Source organism: Lipotes vexillifer, unplaced genomic scaffold (assembly GCF_000442215.2).
Source record: "Lipotes vexillifer unplaced genomic scaffold, Lipotes_vexillifer_v1.1 scaffold584, whole genome shotgun sequence".
NCBI lineage: Eukaryota > Metazoa > Chordata > Mammalia > Artiodactyla > Lipotidae > Lipotes > Lipotes vexillifer.
Genome location: NW_006783036.1, coordinates 1,113,876 through 1,139,508, shown reverse-complemented (window position 1 = coordinate 1,139,508; position 25,633 = coordinate 1,113,876). Strand labels below are relative to the sequence as shown.

The 25,633-nt window shown below is 42.9% G+C and overlaps 1 protein-coding gene across 1 annotated transcript in view; it reads right to left on the bottom strand.

The window, feature by feature from the left end:
- The window catches only part of PPP1R13B (protein phosphatase 1 regulatory subunit 13B), a 49,087-nt gene extending 32,462 nt beyond the window's left edge, over window positions 1-16,625 (bottom strand). Inside the window, exons 1-3 of the mRNA XM_007455591.1 lie at window positions 16,475-16,625; window positions 11,416-11,535; window positions 3,328-3,404 (exon numbers count right to left, since the gene is read on the bottom strand). Coding sequence (XP_007455653.1) covers window positions 3,328-3,404; window positions 11,416-11,535; window positions 16,475-16,622 — 345 coding nt within the window. The 5' untranslated portion in view covers window positions 16,623-16,625. The remainder of the gene's footprint in view (window positions 1-3,327; window positions 3,405-11,415; window positions 11,536-16,474) is intronic.
- Between the last annotated feature and the right edge of the window lie 9,008 nt (window positions 16,626-25,633).

Genomic DNA, 25,633 nt, shown 5'->3' with positions numbered 1-25,633 from the left:
TGCTGCTCTTGCTCTGTGTCCTCTGACTGGAGGAGGTTGCAGCCGTGAGCACAACCATAATGCTGAGCCCTGTGAGTCCTCTAAGCAAATCACTGACACCGGGGGTGGTCTTGGGACCCCTGATACAGGCATACACAATGAGAATAAATCAATTTGCCTTTATACCATAAAGTTAAACAAGATCTTCAAAGTTCTGTTGGAAAAGTAAGTTCCAAATATTTATGACAGTGTGTACATATAACCTGGAGGTTCCCAAACTGGCAGGGCAACAGAGTCATATGGGGAGTCTTCCAGGCCAGGCCCACCTCACACTGACTGAATCAAAAGTTCTGCCAATGGGATCTGGGTCTTTCTTTTTTTTTTAAATACATAAATTTATTTATTTATTTATTTATCTACTTTTGGCTGTGTTGGATCTTTGCTGCCATATGCGGGCTTCTCTAGTTGCGGCGAGTGGGGGCTACTCTTCATTGCGGTACACGGGCTCTAGGTGCACGGGCTTCATCAGTTGTGGCACATGGGCTCAGTAGTTGTGGCGCATGGGCCTAGTTGCTCTGTGGCACATGGGATCTTCATGGACCAGGGCTCGAACCCGTGTCTCCTGCATAGGTAGGCGGACTCTTAACCACTGCACCACCAGGGAGGCCCATGGGCCTTTATTTCTTAGACAACCTGACTTCATGACCTGCAATTTTGGGAGAGCAGAACTTTTGCAGCCTCCTGCCTCAGCAGCTGCTAATGGGCATGAATCACACCAAATCAGCAGCCTGTCCTTCTCTTCCAACCCACAGGCTGCTGGATCTGCTCCTGGTTGCTGCAGCCCACCGACAGAAGGTTCACTGTGCCACCATTCTATATCCAGGATATACACAAAAACATTTTTGGAGGACATTTTTAACATCTTATTAACTTTAAAAATGCATGTAGGGGGCTTCCCTGGTGGCGCAGTGGTTGAGAGTCCGCCTGCCAATGCAGGGGACACGGGTTCGTGCCCCGGTCCGGGAAGATCCCACATGCTGCGGAGCGGCTGGGCCCGTGAGCCGTGGCCGCTGAGGCTGCGCGTCCCGAGCCCGTGCTCCGCAACGGGAGAGGCCACAGCAGTGAGAGGCCCACGTACCGCAAAAAAAAAAAAAAAAATGCACATAGGGCTTCCCTGGTGGCGCAGTGGTTGAGAGTCCGCCTGCCAATGCAGGGGACACGGGTTCGTGCCCCGGTCCGGGAAGATCCCACATGCTGCGGAGCGGCTGGGCCCGTGAGCCGTGGCCGCTGAGGCTGCGCGTCCCGAGCCCGTGCTCCGCAACGGGAGAGGCCACAGCAGTGAGAGGCCCACGTACCGCAAAAAAAAAAAAAAAAATGCACATAGGGCTTCCCTGGTGGCGCAGTGGTTGAGAGTCCGCCTGCCGCTGCAGGGGACGCGGGTTCGTGCCCCGGTCCAGGAAGATCCCACATGTCGTGGAGGGGCTGGGCCCGTGAGCCGTGGCCGCTGAGGCTGCGCGTCCGGAGCCTGTGCTCCGCAACGGGAGAGGCCACAGCAGTGAGAGGCCCACGTACCGCAAAAAAAAAAGAAAAAGAAAAAGAAAAGTACAGTTGAAAAAGCTGGAAGGTAGGACAGGAGGGAAGGGGAGACGGAGAAAAGGGAAGGGGTGCTAATACCCTCATCTTACAAGAAGGGAGGTCCAGAGACATGGTTTAAAGTTTATCATACAAAGAAATAGAGACTTAAGTATATCATTTAAAGTCACAATGGCAGCCAGTAAAAGAAATAAAATCGGAAATCAATAATAGCGAGTTGGAAAGTACAGAGGCAAAGTAACTTGCTCAGACTTAGCTAGTTAGAAAGTTCTGAAGCCGTGTCTGAGCATGGGCCCTCCGCACTCCAGGCCGGTGCTTTTTCCAGTGTATAGCTGTGCCAAGCACATGCCAGGGGGTGACCCGCCGAAGGCTACACACCTAGTTAGTGGCAGAGCCAGAAAAAGAAACTAATTCTCCAGCCTGAAAATTATTTGGAAAACTTATTACTAAAACTTCCAGAAAAGACCATGGTGAAAATTTCTCATTCTTCCTTCTTCTCTCATTCATTCATTTCTGCTCATTCTTTTAACATGTATTTCTTAAAAAGAACCCTTTAGGACTTCCCTGGTGGCGCAGTGGATAAGACTCAGTGCTCCCAATGCAGGGGGCCAGGTTCAATCCCTGGTCAGGGAACTAGATTCCACACGCATGCCACAGCTAAGGAGCCCATGTGCCACAACAAAGGAGCCTGCAAGTCACAAAGGAGCCCACCTGCTGCAACGAAGACCCGATGCAACCAAATAAAATAAATAAATATTAAAAAAAGAAAAAAAAAAAGAACCCTTCTACTTAGACAAACTTCCTCACCTATATCAATGTTAGGCCTATTCTCCAACTCTACACCATATGATAAAGGAAGTTCTCTTTCCTGGAGGCACCTATGAAGACTTCAACCCACCAGCCACTTTGTCTTTTAAGACCTGACAGAAGGATCAAGACATCAACACTGAAGATACAAAGCAAGTCTGCCTGCCCATCTCTTAGTCTAGAGACTAGACCATTTGCTTCCTGGAGACAGGTCACTGTCATGAGCACAGAGGCACACATGCAGCTGCTGCTCCAGGACATGCTGTGGGTGGCAACATGTAACGGATATGGAGGGCACTGCTCTGCTTGAGACCATCCAGTGCATGGGCCATGGTGTGGATTGATAAAACCATTACCACTCAAGTGACTGCCACTTTATAACTTCATAAAAATGTTTGAAATATTCAACAGAAATGACAACTTCTGTGAAAATAAAGGGCAACCTCAGGAAAATGGAGTTGGGAAGCCACAATGGGGAGCTCTCACACACATACCACTAGACACTGGTGCAGATCCCAACAGGAAGAAATGTGCTGTGCATCCCCAGAGGAAGTAACACCATTCCACTGCCACCAGCAGCAGGAAACACGATCTCCCCTTGCCTGACAACAATTCAGCCAATGTAAAGCCACCATACTTCAAACTCCCAGGTTCCTCCAACAGACTTTTTGTTGACAGCAGCCCCTCCCAACTTCCCCTTCTCCTCTAAAAAAGAGTTTCCTCTTGCTTTAGAGGACTGGGATGTGGTTGTCCAGAGCTGTGGGTCCTGAATTGCAATTCTTCACTGTTCCCAAATAAACTTGTTTTGCTGGTAAAATAATTGGCTCTTTTATTGTTTTCGGTTAGCACTACCCCAAAATTAATTTTTTAAAAATAAATTATAACCCCAATTCATTAGTACCTATAAAAAGCAATTAAAATTTTTCAATTTAATTCACTATTACTTACCCCATTTTCAGTGCGTTTTTCTCCAGGTACATTTATTACATTTCTCTGAGTTCTTTGCTCTTGAGTCTGATGGCCACCTAGAGAAATGAAGGCCAAACTTACTAAAAGACATACTAGAAAAGCGATATTTTAACATTTCTTCACTTATTCAAATATTTATTGAACACAAGTATAAAACACCAGGCTGGACAACTCAACAATTAGTACAGTTGAAAAAATGTCTTATAATCAACCTGTATACATAAAGTTGTTTAAATGAAAATTTTTTCTAATATTCTATTTCAGAATTTTGAAATTGCTTTATATCAAAAAGTTTCTAACACTTAGAAAATGGTCAAGATGGTAAAATTTACGTTGTGTGTGTGTGTGTGTGTGTGTGTGTGTGTGTGTGTATATTTTTTAGAATTAACTTTTACTTTTATTTCTCTTTTTCTTGACCTCATCAATTTTATTCTAAAGTTCTTTCTCATTTCCAAGAGATTCATATTCCAATGCCATGTTATCTTGTTCAGGATCACAAAATAATATGGGAATCTTACAATTTGTTTTACAAACTAGCAAAACTCTTGTCGTTGAACTGAATTAGCGCAAATACATGTGTGATCAATGCCATTCACAAACTTAGATACCGAAGCTTATTAAGCCTTCTTTTAAAAGGAACAATATTTGAAGAATTCCCAAAGAAAACATGTCATCATACACAACAGGAACCCAAAGATGCTATACACCATGTTCCCTTAACTCTCCCGGACCCTCACTACTTAGAAGGCTGACTGCTCCCTCTTCAAACTCACAGTGGAGGATCAGCCTCCCTTCCTGCCCTGCAAGAAAAGCTACTGGACGTGGGCCTGGAAGGAGCCTGGCTGCTGCTCTGGCTCAGGACCCCTCTTCCTCAATGCTCACAGCCTCTGCAGACAGGGATGGGAAGGACCTGGGATCCCATCGATGGACCCTGAGCAGATACTCCAGGACCTGCCACTTGCTGGTCTCCATGTTGGCCCCGGGGACCCCACGGGAACTCGTAGTGGGCGGGGTCGCTGTAGGGCACCTGCCGGTACTCCAGGTAGCCCTCCTGCACCCACACTTTGGTGAGCAGCTCCCTGGGCTCCCCATAGATGCAGTGCTGCTTCCCTGCATACACCCCCATGACGCTCAGTGCTTCCCAGACCTCCTCCTCAGAGGCATATTCACCCTCCAGGAGGATCACGGCCAGAAGCATCACCAGGAGGCCAGCCTTGGGCGTGCTCTGCCCATCGGTCAGCATGGCATCCCAGGTGAGGCCCAGGGTGGGGACCAGGACATAGGTGTGCTTGCTGGGGTCCACACCTCCTTCACGTCCATGGCAGAGACCAGCTGCATGCACTCGCAGGCGTGGCTGAAGACCATGGGGAAGTGGTCCCGATGGTCCCGGAGGACCATACTCAGCATCTCCGCCTTGGAGGTCGGCTCCTTGGCACGATACTTGAGGAGCAGGAACCCCACCAGGTCAGCCATCAGCACACCAAGTGCCTCCTGGGACAAGGACTTGGCCTGGGTTGGGACGGGGGCATGGACTGGGTAGGAGGAGGACGAGGGGGATGCAGCCTTCTCCCCCTCAGCCCCGAACAGCTGCGCCTCCACTGGGCCCTGGGCCTGGACTGGGGCCTGAAGGTCTGCCTCAGGCTTGCAGAGCTCACTCATCTGGACCAGGGGCCTGATGACTGGGGTTGGGCCACCGACAGGAGTGTGGGCAGGGGTGACAGATGGGGACCATGGGCAGGTCTTCTTCTGAGGGGTGCTCTCGGGCCTCAGATGGTCGCCCCTCCTGGGCGGCCTGTCCCCTGCCAACCTCACCTTGACTGCTGGCACTGCCTGGGCCTCCTCTGCTCTGTGACCTGAGGACATGGTCCTCAGACCTGGGCCTTCGCCTTCCGGTTCCTGGAGCCCTCTTGGGTCCTGGATGAAATGCTGGCTGGAACAGGCTACCTCCTGGTCAGCTCTGAGCCTCTGACCAGCTGCACCCCGTGCAGAGAATGACTCTGCGCCCCAGACTGGAGGCTGGGTGGGAGCTGCAGCACCCCTGACCGCAGGGGAGGGTCCAAGAAGAAGCACACCTTCCAGTGGTGCCTCTTTGCCCACAGCCAGACTTCAGAGTTTCTTCTCTGTTATGTATATTTTACCACAATTAATTTTTATTAAAAATTAAAACTTGGACTTCCCTGATGGCACAGTGGTTACAAATCCAGCTGCCAATGCAGGGGACACGGGTCTGAGCCCTGCTCCGGGAAGATCCCACATGCGGCAGAGCAACTAAGCCCGTGCGCCACAGCTACTGCGCCTGCGCTCTAGGATCCGCGAGCCCCAACTACTGAGCCCGCGTGCCACAACTACTGAAGCCCGTGCGCCTAGAGCCCGTGCTCCGCAACAAGAGAAGCCACCGCGATGAGAAGCCTGTGCACCGCAATGAAGAGTAGCCCCCGCTCGCTGCAACTAGAGAAAGCCTGCGCAGAGCAACGAAGATGCAACGCAGCCGAAAATAAATAAATAAATTTATTTTTTAAAAAATCTTACTCTTTTTATGTATAAAGCAAAGCTACTGGGTACATAAACAGATATACAGTACATCTGATAGGGGGAAGACAGGGGCAAGTAAGAATAATATATCCAGTAAAGGGCCCTTAGGGAGGTGATAATGAAAAATGAGGTTAAACAAATGGGAATGACAGAGTATGCCACCGAACACAGTCGCATAATATACAATAGCCATTTCATCACAGCTATTATATCTCCTATTAGCAGAAATTACGCATACACACATCCTAGACTATAGCATCTATCCGTTTACAGGGTAAATTAAATTCTTAGTTATTAGTATTTTTAAGAAATAAGGTACTCGGGTTAATTTAATATTCTATCATTGCTGCCTCTTGCAAACAGCAAGCCATCAAATTAGAATACTATAAAACACACAACGTTGAAATTATATCAAGTGCCACTTAATCTTTGATGGTAAAGAAGAAACTTGATGATCTTGCATTCTGGAGTCAGAAAATAATAATAAGAGCTGACATTTAGTGAGCACTTCGCCAGGACACCTCATTAACTGCCACCACAACCCAACGTACCCCGCACATAAGGAAACGGAGGCACAGGGATGTGAAGTCACTTGCCCAAGGTCCAAACTGAATAAGCAGCAGGGCCGGTGCTGAACCCAGGAGGCCTCGCTCCAAACTCCATCACACCAGCCCCCGGGTTCTAGCTTACACTCTGCACATGACCTGTACCGAGTTACTTTACACATTAAGCTTCTGTTCCCCCAGGTATACAAGGTGATTGAAGGAAATGTCCTCCACACTCTCCTCTAGCTTCCACATAGAGAATTCCTACTCTTTTAAGTCAGGGTTGTCCTTTACTTCTTGTTATATCTTATAGTTCTACAGGCAATAAATACTCAAATGTAACTCCTTTTAAACAATATATATCGGTGACAACTGGCTTGTCCTCAGCTCTGTGGGGAGCAGAGAGGAAACATGAGTCTTGGATCTTCACCTCTGGCTGCTTAGAATATAAGCTGGAGGGCTTCCCTGGTGGCACAGTGGTTGAGAGTCCACCTGCTGAAGCAGGGGACACAGGTTCGTGCCCTGGTTTGGGAAGATCCCACATACCACGGAGCGGCTAGGCCCGTGAGCCATGGCCACTGAGCCTGCGCGTCCGGAGCCTGTGCTCCGCAACGGGAGAGGCCACAGCAGTGAGAGACCCGCGTACCGCAAAACTCTCAGCAGTGCTTGCCCTCCTTTTTCCCACCCTCCTCCTTTTCCACCCTGGGTAGAGGTCTTGTGCTAGGGTAGCCCCCGACTTGCTGATTGCGGAGATGCTTAGCAGATCCTACAGCAGATCTCTTGAGTGATAACACTCTGATAGCAAGCACCAGTGTGAGACAAAAGCACAGTACTTGTCGAATGAAAAATACAACAGCAACTGAATAGATGAAAAGGTAATAAAAAAATAAGTCCACCCCAAAAAAAAAAAAAAAAAAAACAAAGCTGGAGGAGAAGTTCAGTGAACAGAAATAAAACGCAACACAGCACCCAATGAGAGCTGTTCTAGCTGCCACCTTTCTTCTTGAGCTCTGAGACAGAGGCAGAACATGCAGGAGCACAGGCAGAGGAAAAAGGGAAGAGGGTGGAGCATCACAGCTGCAGGAAGATGGAATTCTGAGTTAGGGCACGACAGGGAATGAATATGCAACTAAGAATATGGTGGAAGAGAGAAAGAAGAGACAGTGAGGTTGAGGAGATGAGCAGGGTCCCATTACAAATGCCATCAAAGCTAAGCTGAGGAGTATTAAATAGGGAAGCAGGGACTTTGCTGAAAGTTGTGAAAAGTGATGAGAGTCGTGTGATGAATTTGGTTCTTCCAATCCTGACCAACCCTCCATACCAGCCCGGGTTGAGAAAGGTGTACTCCCTGGCACCACTCCCCTCGGAGCCTCCTTCATCCTGGTCCCCTGGCTTCAGTGCAGCAGCTCTGTACTCTCCCCTCCAGGTCCGACTCCCTCTTCAAGGTCCTCGTCTCGAGCCCCATCCCCCTGGGACGCATTGTCTACTTAACCTCACACAGCTCAGCATCCGGCTCTTCCACTGTCTCAGGTGTACTTGCCACGTCAGCACAACGAGACTGAGCAGCATCCGGTGTGACAATGAAGGTCAACTGGAAGGTCAGTGCTGTCCCCTTCCTTGTAACTCTAGACAGTTCTCTAAAGTATCCCTAACGCTTCCAGACTTTACAGAGTGAGAACAATATAAGACCTTCCCCCCATTCCACCATCCTGGGACAGTAAGGGTTATGTACATATATTATAATGATTAAAGTAAAATATAAAACTTTTAATTTAACTATAGGGTATGAATATTTGGAGCAGTCAGGTACAGAGTTAAAGTAAATTCTTAGCTCTAGAACAGCGCTTTAACTGCCAGCTAGTCTAATCCTCCTCAGGAGGAGTCCGTCCAGAGAGGCAGGGCCCTTTTCTAAGGTAGAAATGGATAAAGAGCTAGGCCTGGAGTCTTGGTCTCCTGACTCCAGATGACCAGCACCCAGTGGAATAAAAACCAGAAGTAGGGCTTCCCTGGTGGCGCAGTGGTTGGGGGTCTGCCTGCCGATGCAGGGGACGCGGGTTCGTGCCCCGGTCCAGAAGGATCCCACGTGCCGCGGAGCGGCCCGTGAGCCATGGCCGCTGAGCCTGCGCATCTGGAGCCTGTGCTCCGCGGCGGGAGAGGCCACAACAGTGAGAGGCCTGCGTATCGCAAAAAAAAACAAAAAACAAAAAAAACAGAAGTAATGATGCATTGTGAAAAACAGCATGATATTTACAGCTATGGGAAGATGATTTTAAAGCAGACAGTAGCTCATCCTAGGGGCAAAATATCCTTTAATTAAAAATACAGGGACTTCCTTGGTGGTCCGGGGTAAAGAATCCGCCTTCTAATGCAAGGGACACAGGTTCGATCCCCGGTCAAGGAACTAAGATCCCACACGCCATGGGGCAAATAAGCCCGCGCGCCACAACTACTGAGCTTGTGCACCTCAACGAGAGAGCCCACATGCCACAAACTACAGAGCCCATGCGCCCTGGAGCCCGTGCACCACAACTAGACACAGAAAAATCTGCATACCACTAGAGAGAAGCCCGCGCGCTACAACGAGGAACCCGTGCGCTGCAACAAAGACCTGAAGCAGCCAAATAAATAAATAGATATTAAAAAAAAAAAATACAGCTAGGGACTTCCCTGGCGGTCCAGTGCTTAAGACTCTGTGCTTCCAATGCAGAAGACGTGGGTTCAATCCCTGGTCGGGGAACTCAGATCCCATAAGCCATGTGGCTCAGCAAAAAATAAATAAAGAGGGATAACTTGTAATAAAGGAATCTTCTTTTTACAAAAGGATGTCCTTTCATTGTTTATTTTTTTTTAAATACCAGAAGTAATCCATAATCACCGTTAAATAACAAAGGTTTCTTTCTTAACTGTACAGTGTATATGCTTTCCAAAAAAGAAGATTCCCTTATTTTAAATTTTAATTCAAAAATAAGTAGTTTATGGGAAATTGGTATTGACATATACACACTGCTATATATAAAATAGATTAACTAATAAGGATCTACTGTACAGCACAGGGAACTCTACTCAGTACTCTGTAATGGCCTATTTGAGAAAAGAATCTAAAAAAGAGTGGATATATGTATAATAGATTCATTTTGCTGTATACCTGAAACTAACACAACACTGTAAATGTACTATACTCCAATAAATTTTTTTTTAAAAAGTAGTATATTCCTATGGTTCAAAATTCAAAAGGAAACAGGCTTCTCTGGTGGTGCAGTGGTTGAGAATCCACCTGCCAATGCAGGGGAAATAGGTACGAGCCCTGGTCTAGGAAGATCCCACATGCCGCAGAGAAACTAGGCCCGTGCACCACGACTACTAAGCCTGCGCTCTACAGCCCACGAGCCACAACTACTGAAGCCCGCGTGCCTAGAGCCCATGCTCTGCAACAAGAGAAGCCACCTCAATGAGAAGCCCGTGCGCCACAACGAAGACCCACACAGCCAAAAATAAATAAATTTTTAAAAAAAATTCAAAAGGAACCAAAAGATATAAATGACCAATTTTCCCTCCCTCCTTCCCCTACCCAGCAGCCTTCCCCACAGGCTAGCCATGTTACCAGTTTCTTACTTATCGTTCCAAAGATATTTCATACACAGAAGCCAACACAGAATACGTCATTACTCTTTCATCTCTGTTACACAGGAGGCAGCATGTGTGTACACTGTGCTTATTCAAGTGACAAGTGCAGGAAGTGGTTTGGGACAGGGCACAGAGCAGATGTACTCCGGTTTCTTCAGCCGACGCCCCTGGAGGCATTGAAAGCTGCTCCTACCAGCAGTGCCCATGAGTTACACTATGTATATGTCATTTTGTATGTGTGCAGACACAGCTTTAGGATAAATTCTCAAAAGTGAGATTGCTGGGTGAAAGGTTTCATGCTTCTGTAAGCTTAATAGATACCACCAAACTGCCCTCTACAGAAGCTGCCAACAATGTGGAAGACTCCCTGTTTCTCAGCGTTCTTGCCAACACTGTGTTATTCAATGTTCTAATCTTGGCCACGTGACAGGTGAAATACAGTATCTCAGTGTTTTTCCTACATTTCTTTTATTAGGAGTAAGGCTGAACTTCTTTTCATATATTTCCGGGTCATGAATATTTCCTTTTCTGTGAACAGCGGGTTTGTATATTTTGTCCATTTTTTTTTACTGTTTTTTTTCTTATCATTTTATGTAAAAGAAATTAGCCCTTTGCAATATGAGCTATAAATGCTGTTTCCCAGTTTATAATTTGTCTTTTGACCTTGCTTTAATGTGGTTATTGCCATGCAAAGAGGTTTTTTTTTGTTTTTTATTTTAATAATTCGGTTTGTCTTTTCTATTATGGTTTAGAGTTAGTTACACTTAGGCCTTGTTCCTTTTTTTTTTTTTTTTTGGCCACACCGTGCAGCTTGCAGGATCTCAATTCCCCAACCAGGGACTGAACCCAGGCTGTGGCAGTGAAAGCCCGGAATCCTAACCACTAGGCCACCAAAGAACTCCCCACTTAGGTCTTGTTCTTATTTTTCTGTTTTTCTTTCTCTCTCCATATACATATATGTGTATATATACTATATAAATATATATATATTTCCCAGAATTTTTATGATCCTTTCATGGTTTCATTTATTCTTAAAATCTAGAGATTTCATCCATGTGATATTTATCAAAAGCACTCCCTTTCAACAGCAGGTCCCCTTACATGTTTCATTGCATTACGTGACTAACTTAGGATCCTGAGGAGGAGGCTGAAAGTGTGAAATAATCATAAACTGCAATAACAGAGGTCAAAAAACCCTGTGAGGTACCAACTCTCCCTCTCACCACTTGTAAGTGAAGGGGGGAAAATCATGTGACTAATTTAATATTTACTCCTGTTAATTCTTAAATTAATTTTAATTAATTTAATGTTTAAATTAACTTTTATGGCAAAAATTAGCAAATGGGGGAAAAAAGCACTTATCTACCTTGTTCACTGCTCTCGGTTGGGGAATCTTCATGTCGAAGAAAAAATTTCACTTCTTCCCTTCGTGGCCCCCACTTCTGAAGATGTTCATACATCATATAATCAAAGGGTATGGGACGCTCTAGGAAAAAAACAAACAAACAAAAAACCTTACTTTTCGCAGAAAAACAAAATGACTCGTACCAAAAGTAAAAAATGAATAAAAATAATTTAAAATAAATGTACACATATATTAGAATTCAAGGATATTACAAGCACTGAATTTTAACTTTAATGAAATGAAAACAAGACCATGAAGGGGAAATAATTTAGGTAACATGTAAACACAAAGAAGTAAACATAAAAGCAATTTTGCAACATTAAATGGGGAACAGTGAAAAAAATGTCCTTTAGTATATTTATCATGAAGCAGTATGCCTCCCACTCTTTCAAAGAAACACATTAACAAATTGGCCGAATCTTGTTATTCACTAAAATGTTACAGGTGGCAATCAGATGTATAAAGGCTTGACAACGCACTTGCTGGCAATACAGCTAGCCCACACAAACACTTGAATGTGAATGTTCACAGCAGCAATATTCATAGTAGCCAAAAAGTGGAAACAACCCAAGTGTCCATTAACTGATGAAAGGATAAATAAACTGTTGTATATCATACAATGGATATTTGCAGCCAAAAAAAGAAATTAAGTATTGATACATGCTACAACATGGATGAGTCCTGAAAACATGCTAAGAGAAAAAAGCTAGATCAAAAAGTCACACATTAAAAATAAACAATTTTTTTAAAAAGTCACATATTATATGATACAATTTATATGAGATGCCTAAAATAGTCAAACACATAGAGCCAGAAAGTAATACAGTGGTTGCCTGGGGGAGGGAGGAATGGGGAGGTACAGAGTTTGGAGATAGTTGCACAACACTGAGAATGTCCTAAAAACCACGAAGTTGTACACTAAAATGGGGATTTTTATGCTATGTGAATTTTATCTCAATTAAAAGGAAATCTTGAAATGTTCCCACTGCTGCTTGTGCTTGAAAGCGAGAAAGGATATCGGCAAGTTCCAAGGCTCACAGCAAACGGCCTGGCGTGGGAGAGGAGCAGGACAAAACCGAACCGTATTTTGGCTCCTTTCAACACAGGAGTAGGCCTGGGCGAGAGGCTCCTCCTGCTCAGCCTGAGAACCCGACACTGAGTCAAGAGAAAGAGCTGTGCAAGCTGCAGCCTTGTCATACATTCAAGGTGTGATTTACTGTTCAGTCCTAGATAAGTGCCAGACTTCCGTAAGGAAGAAAACCCCACCATTCATAGAAATGCAGCGCACATTGTGCTGCTGCCGTTTCATCTTCCTACATGTGCAGGCAAGCTTTGTCTATTCAGCCAACATCAAGGGCAAGGACATAAATCATCTCATCTCAGTTGAAAATGAAGTCTGTGTGTGCTTAGTTCAACTCTGAACTGAGTATTTGTACAACGAAAAGCAAGCACAAATTCAACACTAATGAAGTAATATCATTCCGTATTTTTAGTTTTGAAAGTAACACTTTTTATGGATATAGGCCTATAAAAAAGATTTTTAAGAACTTGTATATTGTAGTTTTATAGCTGTGAGGCCCATGTTTAAACCTAATCGTGTCCCTTGGTTTTACATAAAATTGTGTCTTAGGCCATATTTTTATTCATATTGCTTTGGCTTACAAATTTTTTTCACATTAATTAAAATCAGTTTACAATCTTCACTTAAATCTACCAAGTCTGAGCATAACTTTATAAAGTTAAAACTCCAATTTTGCCTTAAAGCCAGTTACTGAAAAAAATGTTTCCCTTTATAAATAAAAAAATTTTAAAGACTAACTTCAAGAAAAGCAAGCTAAGCTTCACTACCTTTTTTAAATAAGAAGGGTTAACTAAAACGTATTTCTGTTTTAAAGTGAAAAGAAAACTACCCCACATGTATCATGTAGACTTAATAGCATACTATACCTCATTAGCATCTTATGTAATGGAGAAATCTATGATAAGACTTTCAGCCATTCTTGGATAAGGCAAAAAGAAAATCAAGTAGGAAATTTCACAAAAAGAATAACTGAAGGTCCTACCTACACTCCTGATTTGCATTAGAGCTGACATACTTGAGGAAGGGAACCACAAAAAGATCAGGATAATAAGCTGGCCAAGTTAACACTGTTATGGGCTGGGTTGTGTCCCTTCACACACAAATTCATATGCTGAAGTCCTAACCCCTAGTACCTCAGAATGTGACCTTATTTGAAGACAGGATCTTTAAAGAGGTAATAAGTTAAAATGAGGTCATTAGGGTGCACCCTACTCCAAATGACTGGTGTCCCTGTAAGAAGAGATTAGGACACAGACACACACAGACGGAAGGCCATGTAAGGACACAGGGAGAAGACCGCTGTATACAAGCCAAGAAGAGAGGCCTCAGGAGAAACCAACCTTGCTGACACCTTGATCTCAGACCTCTAGCCTCCAGAATTGTGAAAAGATAAATTTCTCTTATTTAAGCCACCCAGTTTGTGTTACTTTGTTATGGCGGCCTGAGCAAACTAATACACAGATCCACAGAGAAATACTCTCTTCTCAAAAGCACTGACAATTACATTGAAGTATCATATTTCTGAGTACTGATGACATGAGTATACCATGTGTTATGGATGCAATCATTTTTATGCAAAGCGTTCTCCTAAATCTGAACATTACCTTAAGGGTTCCTCTGGGGTAAAAAAGACTGTGCTTTTTCCCCTTCGTTTGAATCTCATCCACCACCATCTCTTCAAGACCTCGCTTTGCTGCTCCAATTTACTCAATGATTTAAGTGTTTACTCAGGGCCTATTATGAGAAACAGGCTGGGCACTGGCGGTATGATGGTGAACAAACAAGTTCCTGCCTTCAGGAATTTTAGACCAATAAGAGAGAGAGAGATGAAAGCTACCATACTATGTTTTGATAAATACAATGACAGTACTGGAGCAAAGGGGAGGGACCCTTAACACACTCTGAGATTCAAGGAAGGGATGCAGAGGCAAAGGTGCGTGGGTGCTAGGGACTGCTCTAGACAGTGGGAGCAGTGGCTGTGACCCTCTGTGCTCCGAGGAGGTAGGCCTCATTCCTGATGAGGCTAGACCACAGGTTATGATTTCAGATGGCCCTGGAGCCAAGGACTGCACCAACTGAGTGACTCAAGCGGCCAGGGACCACTGGGGCTCTCCCAGACTAATATAAGGGGCAGATAAGGAATAAGAAGTGACAGCAAGCCACAAAAAGCAAGAGTGCTAAGAGGCTAGAGAAGAGCAAACAATGAGGGAATGACCAGGCTCTAACATCAGTCCTCTAAAAACTGCAATTACCTAACAGCCCTCTTCCTGTAGCTGATATCAGACTGATAGCTGAGGACCTGGCCTCTTACTTCTACTTTAGTAAACAGTCCATCATTTATCAAAGTTTCTCTCAATGTGTCCTTAAAGTTTTTACTCTGAATTTGAAGGATAACATTAAAAGCACAAGACTTTGGAAGAAAATATTTACAAATCATACACCTAATAAGGGACTTGTATCTACAATATATAAAGAACTCTTACTGGGGATGTAATGTACATCATGGTGACCAGAGTTAATAATATATACTGCAGGGACTTCCCTGGTGGTGGAGTGGTTAAGAATCTGCCTGCCAATGCAGGGGACATGGGTTCGATTCCTGGTCCGGGAAGACCCTACATGCTGTGGAGCAACGACTACTGAGCCTGTGCTCTAGAACCTGTGAGCCACAACTACTGAGCCCGTGTGCCACAACTACTGAAGCCCACGTACCTACAGCCCATGTTCTGCAACAAGAGAAGCCACCGCAATGAGAAGTCCACGCACCACAATGAAGAGTAGCCCCCACTCGCTGCAACTAGAGAAAGCCTGTGCACAGCAACGAAGACCCAACGCCACCAAAAATAATTTTAAAAAAACATACTGCATATTCGAAGTTGCTAAAAGAGTAGACCTTAAAAGTTCTCATCACAAGAAAAAATATTCTGTAACTGTGTGCAGTAATGGATGCTAACTAGACTTACTGTGATCATTTCACAATATATACAAATATCAAATAATTATATAGTACATTTCAAACTAATAAAATGTTGTATGTCAATTATACCTCAATTAAAAAATTATTTTTATAACGTGTAAGAATTCACTGATTATCCCCAAGTGTCCTTTAAACACATCCATCTGGACGCCCACCTCATACACAGCATGTTCCAACTGACCACTCTCTTGCTTCCTGACTCAGACCCATCCATGCACACAGCTACCTCCTTCCACACGCTGCCGGAGCAGGTGGCCTTGCCAGTCTAGTTCCCACCCTCCCGGGCCCCTCCTCTCAGTGCTGTCTGAGGAGCATGCCTTCTCCATGCTCTTCTCTTGTCCTTCCCTCACACTGCTCCCCTCGCCTGGTGTATCCTATCCCAGTTCAATTCCACACCTCCATGAGAATCCACATTATTTTGCAGAATTTTCTGTATTCGGTAATTATATTACCTACACTGATCATCTCTGCCCAGCTAGCTGACAAATCCTTAAATGTAAGAGCCAGTATTAACTCTTCTCAACTTAATAAACAAATATTTATGAAGCACTTACTATTTAAAAGGCTTTGTACACAGGGGAACACGATAATGTTTTTGTCTTCGTGAAGTTATCGTAAGGAGAAGAAAAGCAGATGAACAATCTGACATGCAACAAACAAAACACTGTAAGGTCTCAGTGGACAGAGAACTCTCGTTTGGTCAGTAGTGATGTCAGAAAGCCTCACACGAGAACCGGATCCGTTTTCCCAGCTTCTTCCACATGGCTATGGTGAGGGTCAAATCACAGAACACACTTCTTTGCAAACAGCATTTATAACATCCTATCCTCATGCGATAGAACAGTTTTTACTTTACTCAATTCCTTATTACCTCAGATAACAAAGAACCAGAAACAACATTCTGTATTCAATAAACACTGGATTTCATGTACTTAGTCATCTTTATAGAGCCTAATACATACCATTTCCTCTCCACACTTCAGCTAAATGGCAACTGCCTTCTCCAGGTTCCTTGCAAAATTCTACAACATCCCGACATGTTGTTTCTGGTGTTATGGGAACTTCTGTTAAAATCTGTTCATTGTTGCTCAAGAACACGGTTAATATCATCTGTAAGAGACAGATTAAATTAAAGCTACAAGTTAGAGTCATCCATCAATAAAGAGATTAATCTGAAAATTAAAAGTGATCCCCCCACCACCCCACTCCCCCACTGCCACTCCGCCCTGCCAGAATGCTTACGGGACAGGTTAAGCTGATCCTAAAGTTCATGTAGAAAAATTAAAATATAAGACAAGTCAGGAAAATGCCAAAAGAGGAGTATTAGAAGGAAACTAGCACTACTAGATATTATAAAGCCTCAAAACAGTATGGCAACAGCACATAAATAGATCAATGGGACAAATTATAAAGTCCAGAAACAGAAAATGGTAAATGATGAAGCAGGTATCTCAAAACTGAGGAAGGAAAAGACTATATAATGAATGATGCCTGAGCAATTAAAATACCCATCTGGAAAAAAATGATTCATATTGCACATCATACACAAGCATAAGTTCCTAATAGATCAAATATTTAAATATAAATCACAAAATTGTAAAGATTCCAGACTAAAACTGGGTAAATTCCTTTTTATAACTCTGGAGTACAGAGCCCTTTCTACCTATGACTCAAAAACCAGACACCACAGAAAAAGATATATTCAGGTAATAAAACACAGGGATCTTTTACAAAGCAAAAAAGACTAACTGGGGAAAAGTATTTGTAACTCATATCACATATAAAAAGCCAATCTCCTCAATATATAAAAGGCTCCTAAAAATTGGTAAGACCAAATCCAGAAAGACCAAAAATCCAATTTATTTTTTAAAATTGACTGAAGAAATAATATATCACAGTAAAAGAAATGAAAATGGTCCTTAAATGAAGGTATATTATAATGTATTTGAAAAATTTAAAAATAAAAATTGTCCAGCATTATTTTAAAAAAACTTTAAAAAACCCTACCACTTTGATCTAAGAACTCTAGAGATTGTATCATAAGGGATTTTTAAAAAACATTACTCCTAAAGTAAAATTTAAACCAAAGATTTTCTTTGTTAGAAGTTTTTTTTTTAAAATTTTTTTTTTTTTTTTTTTTTTTTTTTTTTTTTTTTTTTTGCGGTACACGGGCCTCTCACTGTTGTGGCCTCTCATTGTGGAGCATAGGCTCCGGACGCACAGGCTCAGCAGCCATGGCTCACGGGCCGAACCGCTCCGCGGCATGTGGGATCTTCCCGGACCGGGGCACGAACCTGTGTCCCCTGAATCGGCAGGCGGACTCTCAGCCACTGCGCCACAAGGGAAGCCCTGTTTAATCTTTGATCAAAGTCAGAAACAAAATCTGCATTTGTCCCAAAATTCTCCTCTCAAAATCTCGGCTGTCAACTAAGTATTTTAGTTCATTGTTAAAATATGTTTTTATTAGAAGTGCCCTAAATTCCTAAATTTTGAGATTAAACATCTCTATACTGACGGCCAGATTTTATTACCAAAACTAGTAATAGTTATGAACTGTTCTCTTGCCACCAATCTCCCCTTACTCCAACCTACCCCTTCACTGTTGCCAGTTAATTTCCTAAATGTAAATCAGTTGAAGTCATTCCCTTGCTTAAAATATTCAGGAGCCCTGCACTGCCTAATAGCAATCCTTCCCCAAACATTTATTCGGGTTTATAAACAGGAAACTGGTTTCTTTACTGAGCACTCAAGAGTCTAACATTGTAATGTTCATGCGAATCTCTAACTTTTCTCCCCCAGAGACTCTTATGGGGCTTGGATTTCCACAGAATGCCCTCCGAGAAAGCCTAGACTACAGGATAAACTGCAAACTCCTATCATGGGTAAAAGATTCCTCACAACCTTCCTAGCCTTCCAGTCCTAGTGCCTTCCCACAATGAACCTTGCTCCCTCAAGTCCAAGTTCTCTCAGGCCGCTGTCCCTCTGCCCCAGTGCCCTTCCTGTTTGCCTGTAAACTCCTATTCACCCTTCAAAACTCAGCTCATATGCTACCACCTTTGCAAAACCTCCCTTCACCACCTCCTCTCACCAAGGAGGCTACATGTTCCTTCCTTTGTGATCCAGTAGCTCTTCACACACATCTTTATTACATCACCCTAGGCTCTACTGCCTCCAAGCAATTCACTTTTGAATCTTCTGTTCCCATTGCCTGATCAGTATCTGATGTATGGGAGGCACTGTGAAATCTGGTCGACTCCACGAATGACAGACAAAATATAAAACTTCCACCATACCACAGAACTGAGGAAACACTACTCATGATCTAAGTAAGATACACCCAGTCTGTTCAACAAGCACTTTTCCTTCAGTTCTTCTAGGATATTATAAACACATTTCTCTTTTATAAGAAATAAAACAGTTATTTCTGCTCACTAACCCACAGAGGAATTTATCTTTAAAAGTTGGGGGTCTTTTAAATACTAACATAAATGGCCTGGAATCTATAGAATTTGGAATAAAATTGGTAATTCCTGGATCCAGTGCAAACAAGTCCAGAACTGAAGGACCTTAATGCTATACCAGTTTCTTCAGAACAAGTGGAATTTTTTTAAAAATAAATTTATTTACTTATTTGTTTTTGCCTGCATTGGGTCTTTGTTGCTGTGCACAGGCTTTCTCTAGTTGCAGCGAGCAGGGGCTACTCTGTTGCGGTGTGCGGGCTTCTCATTGCGGTGGCTTCTCTTGTTGCGGAGCACGGGCTCTAGGCACGCAGGCTTCAGTTGTTGTGGCTCGTGGGCTCTAGAGCACAGGCTCAGTAGTTGTGGCCCATGGGCTTAGCTGCTCTGTGGCATGTGGGATCCTCCCGGACCAGGGCTTGAACCCGTGTCCCCTGCACTGGCAGGCAGATTCTCAACCACTGCACCACCAGGTAAGCCCTTGGAATATATTTTTATTCTTGTTCACTCATATTTATTTTATTCTTCTAATGGTAAATATTTTCCTATGTGATTTCACAGCCTATGCTTTAAATTTAGTTATTTATTTATTTGTTTGTTTGGCTGCGCCAGGCCTTAGTTACAGCGCGCGGGAACTGCATTGTGGCATGTGTAATCTAGTTCCCTGACCAGGGATCAAATCCGGGCCCCCTGCATTGGGAGCGCAGAGTCTTAGCCACTGGACCACCCGGGAAGTCCCCTCATAGCCTATGCTTTTTAAGATCTAATAATATATTATAAATAATATATTTATATAAAAATTATATATTTTTATATAATATATTTATAAACCACAATTTATAAATCAAAACTTCAAATCAGTGAGAATATTTTTAAAAATTATCTTCTCTTTAAGTGCTGTAACTACATTTCACTAATAACCAGGAGTAGGTCCTGTTTTCCGCGGTTCTTCAGCCTTTTCATGCCTTGTCCTGTACCGCTTGTGTCTACTACAGGATCCATGATTTGTTCTCCATACTGTGAGCTAGTGAAGGTTTACACAACCAACTGCTTCTGGAAGCCGGGCCTCTGGCCAGAACCAGTCTCGCATGCTCATCACCCACCATGGGCACATAGTGGCACCCGTAAAGGCATGGCTTGTGCTTCTCTGCTCGGAAAGCATAATTCTTTAGGAACCTGCTGTCAGAATGAACCATGGCGTGACACTCTTCAGGGACACTTTTGAATTACCAAGACTTTTCAGCTCGTGAATAAGTTCAACATGATGGGGGAAGGGGAGGAGGGGCAGAATGGCAGAGTTGTGAGTCTGAACATTTATTTTTGAAAGCTAAGAACTCGCAGATAACTTATCCGAAAGTCACTACACATTACTTCAGTTTTTAATTCTATTTTATAGTCTTTAGTAAACCCTATCTTTCCTAATCTTAGCAAAATCCATTTCCCCTAATCTCTACTACTCAATCAAAGCTAATGTCATTATAATCATCACAGATTTAAAAGCTCTCGAGATAAATTAAGCTGGCATTGACCTGGATGGTACATACTTCCCTAGAGTAACCCCTAAAATTGGAGCTGAAAAGGCATGGAACTGCTACCATTATTCTAGCAAGTATTTCTTAGATGAAAAGAAACTGAAGAATCTCCAACACAAATATCATAAGTATTAATCCTAGATGCACTTTTTAAAATATCTTTGAAATCACAATATATCTTACAACTGATAGCATGTCACAATCTAATGGGTAGTGTTATTCTTTTTCTTTCTTAATAGTATGTATAGAGATGAAACCCAATAGGGTTAAGGATTAAGAAGACAAAGAAATCAAAGTAAAGAAGTTAATGTTTATTCTTCCTAAAAGATTAATATGTTGAAAATAAAAGATTTGGTTAACTACAGTTAGAAAAACACACAAAGATTTATACTATGTGCTGTAACCAGAATAGCACGTGATGATAAAAGCCTTATATGCCTTTCTTCAAACTGTTCCCTCTGCCCAGACAAGTCACACTATCAGACCCCGCCCACTTGTCTGTCCTTCTCCTTCATCCGCAAACGTCCACCTCCTCTTGGAAGTATTTCCTGACGCAACTGTCTACCCATCCTGACCCAATGTGAGTCAGGGCCTCCTCTTTTGCTCTCCTATAACAGACTGTGGCTATTTCTGGCATAACAATCTTACACTAAATTATCAATGGTTTTAATGATTACATCCTCTACTGGAACAGTGTCTATGACTCACAGGAGTGAGTTGTGACCCATCATCACCTGCTCTTGAAGTCATCTAAGTGGGCCTCAAGCTGCACATATTTTTATTTTTTTTTAAAGTTGTTTAAAAAAAAACCTAGAATGGCCATAATGCCACTGAGGGCAGGACCTCTGTTCTCTAACTCAGTGCCTGAGTAAAATATGTGTGCTCAGTAAATAAAAGATGGAAGCAGCCTAGCAGGCAGCTAACTGCATAACCATATCAGATTAAGAGGTCAACTTCTCCTCACTCTCAAGAACATTTGAGCTACATAAAGAAAATTCACTGGGGCTTCCCTGGTGGCGCAGTGCTTGAGAGTCCGCCTGCCGGTGCAGGAGACGCGGGTTCGTGCCCCGGTCCGGGAAGATCCCACATGCCGCGGAGCGGCTGGGCCCGTGCGCCATGGCTGCTGAGCCTGCGCGTCCGGAGCCTGTGCTCCGCAAATGGGAGAGGCCACAACAGTGAGAGGCCCGCATAACGCAAGAAAAAAAAAAAAAAAAAGAAAATCACTGGGAATCTACCACTAATGTAAGTCATCTACATAGTAGAGCCTTTAAAACATTCGCTCACCTAACCAACCTATCTAAAACAGCACTCCTCTATCTCACTCTGCTTTTTTTCTTCTTCATTTTCATCACCACCTGATCTATGTTGTGTATTTATTTATTTGTTTATCCTCTGTCTCCTCCCACTAGAACATAAGCTCCCCGAGAGCAGGGATTTTAGTTAGTTCACTGCTCTATCACTAGTGCCTGGAGTAAAGCCTGGCACATAGCAGGCACTCAATAAACTCCCCCAAGTATATAAAAAATTTCTTTTTAAAATAGGTTGAGTCACAAAGGGTAGGTGTCTGCCTTCTTATCTTCAAGGTCTCCATAGGAAAAAGCAAACAAACAAACAATATTTTACCCCCCTAATCACTGAGTTACTCCACATCAGAGAGAAGGATAAAAATCTTTTAAAAATGTTAGTGTTGGGGACTTCCCTGGTGGCGCAGTGGTTAAGAATCCACCTGCCAATGCAGGGGACACAGGTTCAAGCCCTGGTCCGGGAAGATCCCATATGCTGCGGGGCAACTAAGCCCGCGAACCACAACTACTGAGCCTGTGCTCTAGAGCCTGCGAGCCACAGCTACTGAGCCCGCGTGTCACAACTACTGAAGCCCGCACGCCTAGAGGCCATGCTCCACAACAAGAGAAGCCACCGCGATGAGAAGCCCACGCACCGCAACGAAGAGTAGCTCCCACTCACCGCAACTAGAGAAAGCCTGCATGCAGCAATGAGACCCAAGGCAGCCAAAAAATAAATTAAAATTTTTTTTTAAATGTTAGCATAAAAGTCAGAAGCCTATACACATGCATATGATATTTGGCAGATTTTACTCAAAACTAGACATCACAGAAATCCCTTGTTAAAGTTTTCCCTCTTTCCACAAGGTGGCACTGCAGGGTGTCTGGGGGTTAGGGGGGAGTCCCACCCCTACTCCTGCAAATTTTGGGGAAACGAATTAACTCCAAAGAAAATGAATGAAGAGTTTGGTAAGATACTACGCTCAATTTTCATAATTGGAATTCGTGTTATTTTGGCAAAGAACTAGAACTAGCCTTTCAAGATCAATGAAGAATTTTTTTCTAAATAAGAATATTTAACACTCTTGAGAGGACAGATACATTTAAATATTTAAGTAGCATCTACTCATAAGAGACTAATACAGTTAAATGACCATTAAATTAGATCCTCAATAACCATATCAATTAGTTCAAGTCACTGTTTTTTGCCTTTTTTTTTTTTTTTTGCGGTACGTGGGCCTCTCACTGTTGTGGCCTCTCCCGTTGCGGAGCACAGGCTCTGGTCGCGCAGGCTCAGCGGCCATGGCTCACGGGCCTAGCCGCTCCATGGCATGTGGGATCTTCCCGGACCGGGGCACGAACCCATGTACCCTGAATCGGCAGGTGGACTCTCAGCCACTGCGCCATCAGGGAAGCCCTGGCAGGCAGATTCTTAACCACTGCGCCACCAGGGAAGTCCCTTTGCTTTAATAATTTAATATTTTAAAAGTATATATTCCATCATATAAAAATTTCCTTTCACCAGCTTGAATTGGTGAAATCTGGTCACACGCTATTCCTGGGAATACAAAATATACATCTTAGCTTCCCTTCACCTTACTTACTTAATCCCTCCAGTATTTAAAAGCATATGCATTTTGAGGGAACCTGTCTAAAACCTTGTAGAAATACAAAACTCATGAAGTTTCTTGTAATGTCTAGATATGCTATTACTCCATACCATGTGTGGAGGTGATGCAGCTGACCAAATATGATCTATTCATTAAAACTTAAAGAATCCTCTAAAATAGGAACAGGGCAGTATCAACTCTGACACCCTTGTTCATCAATGTTGAGAATCACTGCTCAGAATGATGGTTGCTTTACTGACATTGTCCATGTGAACATTACGGAAGCAGAACTGATTTTCAGACCACAGGTTGTGACCTACTAATGTGCTGTATCATCAATTAGTGCCCTCAGGGCCAGTTTTGTTTTTTAATGGAGAAGAACAATATAAAATAGTATTCTAACACAACACTGTAAATCAACTATACTCTAATATAAAATAAAAATAAAAAAACACACATCAAAAAAAAGACAGCATTAAGAGAATGAAAAGGGACTTCCCTGGTGGCTCAGTGGTTAAGAATCTGCCTGCCTATGCAGGGGACACAGGTTTGAACCCTGGTCTGGGATGATCCCACATGCCGTGGAGCAACTAAGCCCGTGTGCCACACTACTGAGCCGGCGCTGTAGAGCCTGCGAGCCACAACTACTGAAGGCCTCATACCTAGAGCCCGTGCTCTGCAACGAGAAGCCACTGCAATGAGAAGCCCGTGCACTGCAACGAGGAGTAGCCCTGGCTCAACACAACCAGAGAAAGCCCGCCATAAATACATACATACATACATACATACATACATACATAAATAAATTTAAAAAAAGAGAACAAAAAGACCAGCCTGGGAGAATATATTTATAAAACACATATCTGATAAAGAATCTGTATCCTAAATATACACAGAACTCTTAAAACTCAGTAAGAAAACAAAGAACCCAATCAAAAAATGAACAAAAGATCCATATACCTCATCAAAGAAGATACACAGATGGCAAATCAGCATGTGAAGAGATGTTCATCAGAGGTCATTAGGGAATTGCAAATTAAAACAACAATGAGAAACCACTACACACCTAACAGAATGTCCAAAATCCAGAACACTGACAATACTAAATGCTGACAAAGATGTGGAGCAATAGGAACCTGCTGGTGGAAATGTGAAATGGCACATCCACTTTGGAAGACAGTCTGGCAGTTTCTTACGAAACTAAACATATTCTTACCATGAGATCCAGCAATTAAGATTCTTGGTATTTACCCAAATGAACTGAAAATTTATATCTACACAAAAACCTACACACGAAAAACCTATAGTAGCTTTTTATTCATAACTGCCAAAACTTGGAAGTCACCATGATATCCTTCGGTAGGTGAATGGATAAATAAAACTGTGGTGCATCCAGAAAATGAAATATCATGCAGTGATAAAAAGAAATGAGCTATCAAGTTACAAAAAGACATGGAGGAAACATAAATGCACATGGCTAAGTGAAAGAAACCAGTCTGAAAAGACTACATACTGTATGATTCCAGTTATATGACATTCTGAAAAGAAAAAACTGTGGAGACACTAAAATGATCAGTGGTTGCCAGGAGTTGAGGGTAGAAGGAAGGATGAGTAAGTAGAAGGAAAAGAATTTTTTAGGGCAGTGAAACTACTCTGTATGATACCATATTGATAGATAAATGACACTCCACATTTGTCAAAACTCACAGAACTGTACAACAGAAAGAGTGAACCCTCATATAAACTATGGACTTTAGTTAATAATAATGTATGAACATTAGTTCATTAATTATAACAAAGGTACCCCATTAAAGCAAGATGTTAATAATAAGGAAAACTGTTGGGGTTCAATCTTTCTGTAAACCTAAAACTCCTCTAAAAAACAGAGTCTATTAATTTAAAATAAAAAATAAAACAATACACTACACGTGGTAAAGGTTGAGTGCTGTCTCCTGAAATTCTGACTACATATATCCATATAGAGAGATACAGGATTGTGTGTAAGACTGGGTCACGTTGTAAAAGGTGTTTCTTGGTGTGGGTCATGGTCCAAGAAGTTTGGAAGAAACTGCTCTCAGGGCCTCATGAAACCCCCCAGGATTAAATGAAAAATCACTACACTGGGGGAAAAGCACTCCCATCAACATTTATCAGGGCTTATTACTAGGCACTGTGATACACACTTCACACATTCTCAATTCGCACACCAACTTTGTGAGATAAATACCAATCTTCATTTTA